This window comes from Danio rerio, chromosome 18, assembly GCF_052040795.2.
Source record: "Danio rerio strain M-AB ecotype USA chromosome 18, GRCz13ab, whole genome shotgun sequence".
NCBI lineage: Eukaryota > Metazoa > Chordata > Actinopteri > Cypriniformes > Danionidae > Danio > Danio rerio.
The window spans coordinates 46,080,403-46,092,996 of NC_141038.1; the positions used below are offsets into that span (position 1 = coordinate 46,080,403).

The window sequence follows — 12,594 nt, forward strand, 5'->3', positions numbered from 1 at the left end:
ACACTTGTATAAATGTCTGTTTGTGTTAGGGGTTAGTTTCTGTCAGATTAGTCAATAAATTTTAATTTTGTACCCTGCTTAAACATCATTTTTTGATAGCGATAGCCATAATTGAAGTCAACTGTCCATTCGAACGATCGCTAGACGATTCGTTTGCTTGGATTTGAAGAGTTGATTGTTTTGAAATCCCGTTCAAATTAATCTTCAATTCCCTTTTGAGCTAATTCACTACAATCTTATACTCTTAGAAATAAAGGTGCATGGGCTGTGACTGGGGTGATACCTTTTCGAAAGGTACACATTTGTACTTCAAGGGTCCATATTGGTACCTCAAAAGTAATGCCTACAAATTTGAAGAGGAACCCTTTTGTACTTTTTAGGTACTAACATGTAATTTTGAGGTAATAATATGGACCTTTTAAGTACAAATTTGTACCTTTTGAAAAGGTACCACCCCAGTGACAGCTTGCGTTATTTCTGAGAGTGCAGGAGGTTACAGATTTTCAGCTTTGTTCAAAATATGATTTGTTCAACAGGAGAAAGAAAGTAAAACAGGTTTGGAACAATACTGGATTTGTGGGTGTACTATCACTTTGACACCCTTAAATCTACATAACAAACCAGTCAAACACCTGCCTCAGTAAAGTCTAATACAGGAGGTCCAAAAAACGCTGTAATCCAAACACTCACATCACATTTGTTAGAAATGCATGTGGCCTTGTTGCACTATAGTATTAAATGCTAATCCATCTGATGTGTTCCACATAACAGCACAAGCCCACCTACTCACCTGTCAGTCAGCCAAGTACTCAAACAGATGTAAAACAAACCCACCATAATGTTGACATCTGTGAATAATAAGCCTACATACAGAAATAATGTTGTCAACCTCGCAGCGCAGTGCCATAGCAACAATGAAGAACAGAATGTCAGCTAAACAACATGAAGCAATTTTTTTTTTTTTACCTCAACACAAAGAGGAAGATTTACATGACCGCAGATATCACTGTGTTGCGATGCAACCTGTTAAGCAGCTTAGGCTGCGCATGTTAGATGTCTCACTTTTATTCAAAAACAAAAGTATCAAAGAGGAGTCCAATCACGGCGTTACCAAATGGAATCCAATGAAAAGTCACTCGATTGGTTTTCCATTATCAAAGCTCTGCATTTGGCCAGTGCATTTGACTCTCTAATGCCTCTTAGATAAAAAGCTGACTTGTACTCGATGCCCATTACCAGTCTACAAATAATATGATTTATATGTTTTTTGGAAACTGGTTTATGTAATCTAAATACGTGATTAATATTTAATGTCCACACATGGAGGAAAATGCATTTGCAGACAATCTGTGTAGTCATTATATCAACCAATAGGGCACACTGTAACTAGACTATATACAAGACTGGAATATTAGTTTTAAATAAGTAATTTGTATTTGTTCCAGTCACAGCCAAATGCACATTTTACATAACAGGCCCTTTTTACATGGTGAAAAACAAGTCTCTGATGTCCCTAGAGTGTGTATGTGAAGTTTCAGCTCAAAATGCTGCACAAAGATGTTTCTATAATGGTTTGAAACTCCCTACTTTTAGGCTTTGAGCTAAGTTGTAACATTTTGTTGTATGTCACTTTAAATTCAAATAAAATTGTGCTCCCAGGCCTCTTTTCAAAAGAAGGTGGAGATATACAGACCTATGTGTCACCATAACAGCAGGTTTAAAGCTGTAATGGCAGACGGCTGCTTCTCACTCAGGACTGTCTATGCTAATGAGAGAGATTGTCACTAATAGGCGGAGTTTTCCCCCTCTGATGACATGTACAAAGAAAGAGTGTCAATCAAAGCATTTAGGGCGGGGTGACAAACTCTGTACTGGAGGGCTGGTATCCTGCAGATTTTAGCTCCAACTTGCCTCAACAGACCTGCAGGGATGTTTCTAGAAAGCCCAGTGAGAGCTTGATTAGCTAGCCTAGGTGAGTCTGATTGGGGTTGGAACTAAGCTTTGCAGGACACCGGCCCTCCAGGACCGAGTTTAAACACCCCTGATTAAGGTAGACACGGTGGCTCAGTGGTCAGCAGTGTTGTCTCAGAGCAAGAAGGTCACTGGGTGAAGTCCCAGCTGGACTTCCTCTGGGTGCTTTTGTTTCCCCAACAGTCCAAAGACATGCTCTATAGGTGAATTGAATAAACTAAATTGGCCGTAGTGTTTGTGTGTACATGTGAGAGTGTGTGGGTGTTTCTCAGTACTGGGTTGCAGCTGAAAGGGCATCCGCTGCGTAAAAAAATATGCTGGATAAGTTGGCGGTAATTACCCTAACCTTAACCTAAATAACCTAGTTAGGTCTTTAACTGTCACTTTAAGCTGTAAAGAAGTGTTTTGAAAAAAATCTAGTTAAATATTATTTATTCATCATGGCAAAGATAAAATGTATCAGCGATTAGAAATGAGTTATTTAAACTATTTAGAAATTGTTTAGAACTGTTTAGAAATGTGTCGAAAAAAATATTCTATCCATTAAACAGAAGTTGGGGAAAAAGATAAACAGCGGGGCTAGTAATTCCAAGGGGGTTAATAATTCTGACCTCAACTATATACTTGGCTGAAAAAGAATTAGCTGACACCTTATGCTTCCACTTCCACACTATAAAGTAGTTGGAAACTGAGCCCTGTAGTATGTTTGATGTGTTCATAAAACATAGGGGAAAGGTACCTGCTGTGATTTCAGGATGCGCATTTTGTGGACACTTTAATATCCCATAAGGCCTCAGAAGAGGGTTTTTAGGCTTCCTACTGCTTGGTCACCTGAATGTACAGTATCAAAAAGCAGATGTACAACATGGGCAAATATTGTTTCAACCGTTGCATCAAAGGTGAAGCTTGTAAAAAAATTCTGATGATTTTGCATTTACCACAGGAAATATCATATTTCAGCTAGTAAGTTTGCTCAAGAAAGAAAGAAAAAAAAAAACAAGCATTACAGTATATGTACTAGACTGCATCAGCTAGTCACAAGTCCTTGCTTTGAACTGAAAAAAAATGTTTAAATAGCCTATACACAAAACAGAAAGGAACATGGAGAAAAAAAAAACAAATCTGACATGAATAAGTTCTCATTTTAATTGATATTTTTGATACTTGATACAAATTGCACAAAACACACCTTGAAAGAAAATGAAACTTATTCCACATACCAAAAAAAAAAGAAAAAGAAAAAAAGAGATTTGGAAGGACATTAGGCTGTAACAAGAGGGAGATTTTTCCTCATTATCACCACAAGCTCCTCAATGTAAACTCACGGTCATCTATATTCTATTGTTATTCTTAGGTATAGGTTGTTGTAAATATTTAGTTGGAGAGTATCATTACAATTAAAACTAAGGTCAGTGGTGGCAACACAAAAATATTTAGTTGTGTTGTCATATAGTGTCCCTTTTACATCACTAGTAGGCTACCTGTCACTTAACATAGTCACTTGTGCTGAATGTGGATATTTTGAAGGGGAAAATATGAGGACATTTTTGTCAAACTTTTTTTCTTAGAGTTTTAAGGTACAATGTTTAAGGCACAATATTTCAAGGTACAATTCCCAAACTATTAACAAACTGTTAATTATGACTTTTGCTTCAATAAAGTACTAATTTATTGATAGTCATTAAGATTAAGATATTAGCTGGGTTTAGGTATTGGGTAGTATTAGGAATGCTCAATAAGATCTTGCTGAATATGTACTTACAAATAAAGAAATAATATGAAAACAGAATAAGAAAGAAAGAAAGAAAGAAAGAAAGAAAGAAAGAAAGAAAAAAAGAAAGAAAGAAAGAAAGAAAAAGAAAGAAAAAGTCTCATAACTGTCACAATACCCAGTGCCAATCAGACACTAGAGAGAACAATGTACTTCACATCTGTCACTCGCCTGGACTTCATGTCCCAGAATCCCTTGTACTGAACACCTGACTCATTAACTGGACTTTGATTACATTACACCTGCACCCAATTTTCACACACAATATAAGCACCATTTTCTCCCATGCTGTTTGTGAAATCTTTTTGCTGTTTATGTGCAATTCTGAGCAGGTTTCCCTTGTTTTGATTTTGGACTGTTTCCTGTGAAAGAAAGTTAGCTGCTTGCCTTAACACTTCACTTGTTTTCTGGATTACCCTCGACGTTGTTTGTTGCAGTTTTGACCTTCTGACCATTCTTCAATAAAAGCTGCATTTGGAAGCTCCACCACCATTGTACGCTGCAGTATGTTACTATATTGTTATATTTAATGGAGTAATTTTGCAATGTAAATGTGTTCCTGTGGTTTTTTTAAGCTTAAACAATTACTTTAAATCTTATTGAAGTTCGTGTTTTCTTCATTATAGATTTTGTTGATCTAAATTGTATTTAATTGACAACAGTGATTTTTGTATTTGGCTTAAAAAGAAAAACTTAAAATTTTTAAAAAAGTACAAAATTATGTCAAACATCACTCATGGGATCCAAATCAATATTAAGATTTTTCAAGCAAAATGAATGTCATAATGAAAATCTATTGTTTCAATTCATGAAAATGTTATGTTTAAAAGTGTCATTTTAAATTTAGATTGAGGTTTAGCTAGTTAGTGCTAAACCTAGACGCATCTGTTTTTACCTTACCATCCTCTCTCATTTGTCCTCATGTTGATCAAAACTGGATGTTTTTATGTTATTAATTTTTTATTTAGATGAGATGAGGTTTTATAGTTAGGATCATTGTTCAGTGCATAAGAGTGTGCTGTGATTAATGCTGTTAATCATCCCATTATCCCTGAAAAGGACATTTTTCAAATGTTTATCCAATTCCCCCCAAAGCTTGATGGCATCTCCATTTCCCAAATTTTATTTTATTACAATATAATCAACTTAGGCTAAACAGAACTTTCTATCTGAAGTTTCAATCAGTATAGTGAAGGCTACTCTGGTAGCAAAGAATTCTGGCCAAAATTTGTCTTTAAGGTGGCACACCAGATTTGGGCTAGACATCAAATGTAGTACTTGGACCAGATGTTTAAAATGTATATGTTGGCCACGTAAGTTTGGCGTAACTTGACCCATTTTAAAATAAATTCAAACAATAATTTTTGAGTAAAGAAATTCTGAAAAATCCTGTCAGGTCGTTTCGACAAAAAGCACACCAATATCTGGGCCAGTTGTTGGTGATGACCTTGGCTGAGACGTAGCCCAAATGTGGTCCATGTTAGCCCCTTGTAAGGAAGCCAGACTTGGTCAAATCATGTACTGTAATTCACTAGGGCATGTGAGCCAAGCAAAAGCTGATTGTGTGGGTCAGATCTGGGCCAGACAAATTTTGCTATGTGGGTGTAGTTTCACCATTTAAAAAACAGAATAATCAGAATATCTCAGTATTTACTTCACAAAACACACTGAATACATTATTCAGCGTCGTGTACTCGGGTATGCTGAACATTCATACTGTTTGTTAGAAAGCCCACCTTGAAGGCAATGCTTTGCTGTTAACAGCCACATAGACGTTAACTCTTTTGTTATTCTGTCAAAAAGTTTCATTCTGTCAGTTCAAAGAATTCAATTGTAGCTGTAGATGTTTTTGTTTGTAAAAAAAAAAAAAAGAACAAAGAGTGGCTTTTTATAGCTGTAAGAAAAACTGGCATGCAAATGATGATATAACTCTCAGCATTTCTCCGTTTCCCCCTATAAATAGCTGGAGGCTCTTCTAATGATTCCTCGCTTTGGACAGTGCTCAGATGCTTGGATCTGCAGAGTGGCTGGCTGCATCTTGCTTGGCTTCAGTCCGACCATCCGTTCGCTCGCAATGATTCATCCAGGCTTGTCACACCACAACTGAATCACTGGAGCCAATCACCTGTGATGGATAAACAGGTAATAAAAGACAAGTTATAGCTGATCTGAACAGTCTCATTGCCGCCAAATCCTGCGTAAAGATGCAATGCAGTGTAAAAGGTGCAGTAAAATATGTCAGTGACCATCTAGCCTTGCCTCCGTGTAAATCAGAAGCAGCATCAGCGCAATCTTTTGGTTTGAGCATATATTTATGCAGTTTTGAAAAAGCCAATGTACTGAAATCATCTGATTCTTCTTCTTCTAATTCACCCTAGAGCTCTACTGCAGCAATCACCAAATACTGGTGTAGATGTCATACCAGAGGAATGTTGATGTATATTTTTTAACTGATCAAACTTAAAGTCCAGGTGAACTGGAAGTGGTTCAGAGTTTTATTTCAGTAAGTTGATGTACTTAACTGAAACAGATTATTTAGTATAGTGCAAGATTTGTGAGGTGATTATGGTTAGGAATATTGTGTCTGAAGCTCTCAAGCTATAAACGTAGAAGCAAATGGTCAGATTTGATTGAAGATTTAATTTGCTAGAAACATTTTTTTGAAGAAACAATTGATTGATGAAACTATTTTTTATTTTGAGTGGATTACTAGGACAAGTTAATTGTTCACGTAAAGAAAAACAATGCATGCTAGTTTAATAAATAATGCACATTGTAAATTTCACATTAACTAAAATTGATTATTGAATTTCAGGGACAATAAAATCCATATACTGTACTAACGTTAACAATGTTAAAATTAGTTAAATTAATTTCACAAATTTAACCTAAGAATCTCAGAAGCTGTTTAGATAGATTTAAGTTAGCCAAATGGATTTAATGCTACCAAATGTTAGCAACATGCTAAACATGCCAGGACCATATTAGCAATGTGTTAATTTATCAAAAAAATGTTTTATGCTTGTTAAATCATGTCAGCATCTTGTAAAGTAAGCAAAGCAGTGTGTTTTAGGTTTAAAAAATGCCAACAAAATGTTTTTTAGGGGTAGCACTACATAAACGTATATACATAAACATATAATACATACAAAAATATTAGCTATGTGGATGCTAGTCACATTGCTTCATGCTATAATGGTGTTTACATGCAATGTAGGCTACATTCATAAATGTAATGTTAAACATGCTAAAATCAAGCTAGCAATATGTTGGTGTTTAAATGCTATAATACAAAAATACTACACAAACTCAGTTGTGAACAATGTGTTCAACATGTTAGCATGTCACTAATGTCTTAACATTTAATGTTACCCATCTATCAACCTTGCTAGAAAAAGGACAGCAACATGCTGATTCTTGTTGTGAAACATTTTAGCTTTCTAGTACATTTCATTTTATGCAAGTGTTTATGTAACATGTTGTACATGTTTCAAACATGCTAGCAATGTGTTATAATGTTATTATAGTGTTAAAATGCTATAGTGCTAAAATTCTAACCAAATGCTAGTGTTAGCAATCTGTTCAACATGTAAATGACATGCATATTCACATTAGCCATCTGTCAAGCATGTTAGAAATAGGCCAGCAACATGCTGACTAGTGTTGTGCTAAACATGTTAATGATATGCTAATACAGGGGTGGCCAACCCTGTTCCTGGAGAGCCACCTTGCTGCAGATTTCAGTTGCTACCCATATCAAACACACCTGAACCAAATAATTAGGACCTGAACACCATGTGATAATTACAGGCAGGTGTGTTTAATATGGGTTGCATCTGAAATCTGCAGGAAGGTGGCTCTCCAGCAACAGGGTTGGCCACCCCTGGGCTAATAGATGTATGAAACCCTTCTAATTTCTAACTTCTGAAACTTTTATCTTGTTAATACATCTTTAAAGGTACTGGATCTCATGGTTTCTGTTCATCATTTTAAGTATATATATTTTCAAATGATCATATTTAAACTATGTGCGCACACACCTACTACCTAGTTTTAAATTATGGGTGGCACTTTCAGTTTAGGGAAGTTCCTCTGAAAAGGACTGAAACAAATTATTTGAAATAATAAGGTTGCGCTACCAATAATCCTTATCCTGTTTGACTGAATGAGTTGTAAAAGTCCCTTCATGCTCTATTTGTATCCATCAGGAAAATAATGTAATGCTTGGTGTTTTAATGTGACACCGCTATCACAACAGCTCTTTCTGTTCCTCCTGATAATTTTCTTATTTCCGCTTTATAGCTTGTGGTATGAAAATAACAACAGACACTGCACAGTTGCGGTCTGCTCTTCCATTTATTAAACAGTACATCCTATGAATAATTTACTGGAATGCAACAAGAATCCCTGATTTTTCGCCACAAACTTTTGCACCTCTTACATGATCGATATAAAATAATTGATACCGTTTTTTAACCTTTTCATTTTGTCGTTGACTGCTGTTTCTATAGAATGAAAAATATATTTGTTATCGAAAATGGGAAAGCACTGTTAAAGCAGCTTGTTTGACTGACGTAAAGAGAAAAGGAAAAGAGTAATCATAGTTATTCACGGTCTGGTGAAGGTAATTTCCTAAATCTTGTTAAATAAATAAAGAAAAATAATTAAATATTGCACATTGTTGCAGCACTTCTATTTCCAGAATGTCTGACATGCTGAGACCAACCCAGGCTCATTCTGAAATCGCACCCCTATATACATTTTTGGAGAGTGCCAAATACATTCCAGGGGCCTCATGTATCAATGCTGCTTACGCACAAAAACTTTGCATACGGCAGTTTTCAGGCTCAGAATCGCTCACGTTTGGATTTACTAGATTAGATTCAACTTTATTGTCATTACACATGTACAAGTACAATGCAACGAAATGCAGTTTAGGTCTAACCAGCAGTGCAATAGCAGCAAGTGCAGGATACAGGAATAAGTTATAAAGTGCAGTTATAGAAAACTATGGTGATATTTACAGATGGATGTACTATGAACATAATATACAGGTTGGATAAGCTATGAACAGATTTACAATATATGAATATATGTGCAGGTTGCTATCAATAATCAGTAGTGTGCAGATACATAAACATGATTACAAGTGTATATGTTACAATATATGAATATGAATATATGTACAGGGATAGATAAACATGATTACAAGTGTATATGTAACATTATATGAATGTATGTACAGGTTGCTATTAATAATCAGTAGTATGCAGATAAATAAGCATGATTACAAGTGTATATGTATAGTGGGTGTGTACATAATTACAAATGCCCATATGCAGTGGGTATGCACAGTTCAATAAGTAAACAGTTCAATGTGGTGCAGTGAATGTGCAAATTTTAAATGTGCAAATGTTAAACAGTGCAGTTATTGCGAGGAGTTTAAGTTAGAGGAGAGTGGGGGGGGTGTATTGGGGGGGGGGTTGGGGGGGGGCATTTACTAACGATGAAATTAACGTGAGTGTGCGCAGCTCCACGCCAACTTCATGGCTGGCGTACGCACATTTTTTGTGCGTGTCTGTTTTATTTCCATTGGCCACTCCTAGAGGCAGTTGTGTTAAATTGCACTCTACAAAGTGTCTTCTCAGCTGTATGAGAAGGTTTCATCCGCATGTCTAGTATATAAGGTTTCTGTATCATACAGTTGACCATCCAAACATTAAAGCGCAATTTGCAGCGGTCGCCAGTTTTCCCAATGTAATCGGAGCTATCTACTGCACGCACATTGCAATAAAGGCACCATCTGTGGATGAATTTGCATACGTGAATGAGAAACATTTTCATGCAATAAATGTGCAAATAAAATATGATGCACAGACTTATTAATGATTTCCACTTGTCTTCCTCATGATGATGAGGAGTATAGGCAAAATCTGATATGTAACGTGGGGAAAAAAAGAGAGTTCATCAGACGCTGGATTCGAACCGAGTTCATGTTTTACGTGTAAAAACATATTGCCATGCATTTAACGGGCTGCACCACTCAGGCTGTTAAAGACACTTAAAATTTTACACCTTTACATCGCACTATTTCTTTTTTAAATCCACTCAGTGGATTTAAAAAAGTCCACTCAGTTGGGTTTTGCCAAAGTAGAGTCATTAGCATATTCATACGGGGAGGAGGCAGGGAGGGGTTTTGCGCCATGCAGCTCAAGATACCATTGGTGATGAATGACATTTGAAGTCAAACTACATTCATAGAATTTAACACAGGATTGTTGCAAACTAAACTTTAAAGTTATAGCTTCATTTTACAAGCTTTGGTTGTCCATCAGATAATGACATCACTACAGATCACTGAATACTCACACTGTGTATGCATTTAAATGGCATTAGCTAATGGTTGTGAACTTGATTGATTGTGCTTTGGGCAGGTATGAAGTCTGCTAATAAATTATTTGGGTTGGTTTATATATGGTATGGGTCTTAAGGCTATATAGCCATTTTTTTATTAAATAGCTTTATTTATTACTGATATAGCATGCTATCAACATTTCAACGTTTATGTATTTAGCTATAGACGTTTTGACGATTGCGCCAGCAGTCAAAACAAATCTGCAGCATATTCTTGGTCTTGACCCACCTGCTGAGCAGGTTATGAAGTGAAGAAAGCTTCTTTAATTACTGTTTTATTTTTTATTATTATTATTTTTTTTTAAGTCCAGGGTACCTCCGCAATGTCATTTTAACAAGGGAGAAAATAAATAAAAACTAAAAATAATCTTAATTAGGCTTGTCACTCAAATGAAAGTAAAATCTAAACTGCCATGCTTGATTGCACACCATCCACAATCAAAACAAGTCATCTAAAGCTCAGGCTAATATGCACATATATAACACACTGATTACTAAATTATTTTAAATATCGTTTAATAATAACCTTTTACAACACTTGCCAATGATAGAGCATTTCATAACATTTATGAGTCATAGAATGCCAGAAAACTTCATGCATTCATTCATTCATTCATTTATTTAGGGATTTTACAGGGACATTTTGTTTTCTAAATATTTGCAGCCTAAAATAGTAGATTTTTCTGACTCTTCAAAGCTTGTGGCGTAATTTGCTTCAGTGTTTTGCTGTGAATATACCAATGCAAGCTCACAGCAATCCATAAGTTTTTTGATTTGGATGGTAATCATTACCCTCCAGATCAATCATAAGAATCTGTACAAATTAGCTTTGACAAAATATTACATAGTTGCGATTCCTTATGAGATTATGCTGGAAAATGCAAAAAAAAAAAAATCTTTTCAAATGTTCTCTCTTTTTTGTGTCAAGAACTATTGGATGTAGGTTAAAAATTCCTCCTAAATGTATTGAGCTCGTGGATTAAAATATAATCATCGTATATCAAAATAATTGAAATTGCTTGTAAAATGACAACGCACAAAAGCAAAACAACAAGGTCATGTTCCGAAAGATAATGAGCGTGAATCAAATATGAAAATGTGTTTAAAATTGCATTCAATTTTGTTTAAAATTTTATTCAATTCGATGCAGATCAACAGATGATTCATCTGAAAAATCTACCTTCTGCCACTTTTCCAAATGAACAACAAGTCAAGGTATTATTTGTTGCCGTTACAACTGGGATTGATGACAAGACTTATCAGGTAGTGTAAAATCTTTCCTATGGATAAGAGAGAACGGTCTAATGCGTGGCAATTTTGTAAACAAAAATTCTTTGTCGATTCCATTAGTTAGAGGAGAATACCCCGACTGGTTCAGATTAATAGAAAGGCAACACTATCTCAAATAACCAATCAATATAATCAGGATATTTAGAATTCACAGGCTATAATTTACAACTATAAACTCCATATACATTTTTGATTCACAGTCATTATTTTTCGTTACACAACCTCGTTGTTTTTAATTCTGCATTTTTTGCTTGTGTGCGTTCTAATTTTACACACAATGTATTTTTCGATTTGTGACTGATACATTTGGCTGGATTTTGATCCCATAATTAGACTCCCAAAGCCCTGGAGGGACTGTTTACTTTTACCTTACCTCAAAGGTTTGAAGTAATGGGTAGTTTAAATATTAAATAGAGAAAACAATATGACTAATTGTTTGTATTGAGCCCCAAATCAACATATTATAATGATTAATTAACTATGTGACAATGAACAGTGTAGAAATAACTGCTGAAAGTTCACTGAGTAAAAAGAAAAAAAAAAACAGGACCAATCTTTACTCTTCAGAGCCAATGTTTACTTGATACTTGAAGCCTTAATCTAACAAGGATGTTAAATCAAAATGTGCTACATTATATTACCTCTGTGAAAAGCATGGACTTTTGGACAGTGCTGGATTTCCCACCAGCTTCCAGATGAAACAACTGATTAGTATTCCCGCTCAATGAAGCTTATATCTTCACTGCTTTGTAACAAAGACTGAAAAATCGATATAGTTAGTGACATGAAAGAGATCCTGTGGCTGACGTTGTACAGAGCAGCGGTTTTTGAGTGAACTGCATTTGCTGACTATCTGCACAAATGCGAAGGGAAGCACTTCAAAGCAAGAATACATGTTAGCTTAGAGTTCACACCACTGTCACCACACAAATGGCAGTTTGATCACCCAGATCCGACATTTAGTTTGTCCCCATCCTCCTCCAAGGCATAAACATTTTCATTGGTACACCTTTGTGGTAAACTGAAACACTGTTTAAATGGACACCAATACTTCATTTTGATATGATTAAGAGTAAGATTCTACCATGTAAAAAGCAATTTTTGATTACCTTAATCCAACTAAAGTAATAATCAAACTTAACAGGTAA

General features: G+C 35.4%; 1 protein-coding gene across 13 annotated transcripts in view; it reads left to right on the forward strand.

The window, feature by feature from the left end:
• Positions 1-4,036: 4,036 nt before the first annotated feature.
• The window catches only part of nectin1b (nectin cell adhesion molecule 1b), a 527,810-nt gene continuing 519,252 nt past the window's right edge, over positions 4,037-12,594 (forward strand). For 7 of the 13 annotated variants that reach the window (XR_015514331.1, XM_087292089.1, XM_087292095.1 and 4 more), the window contains exons 1-2: positions 4,037-4,236; positions 5,706-5,884. Coding sequence is in view for 7 of the 13 variants with exons in the window: in XM_087292089.1 (XP_087148215.1) it covers positions 5,873-5,884 (12 nt within the window). In the remaining 6 variants the exon portion in view is untranslated. 13 annotated transcript variants of the gene reach the window in all.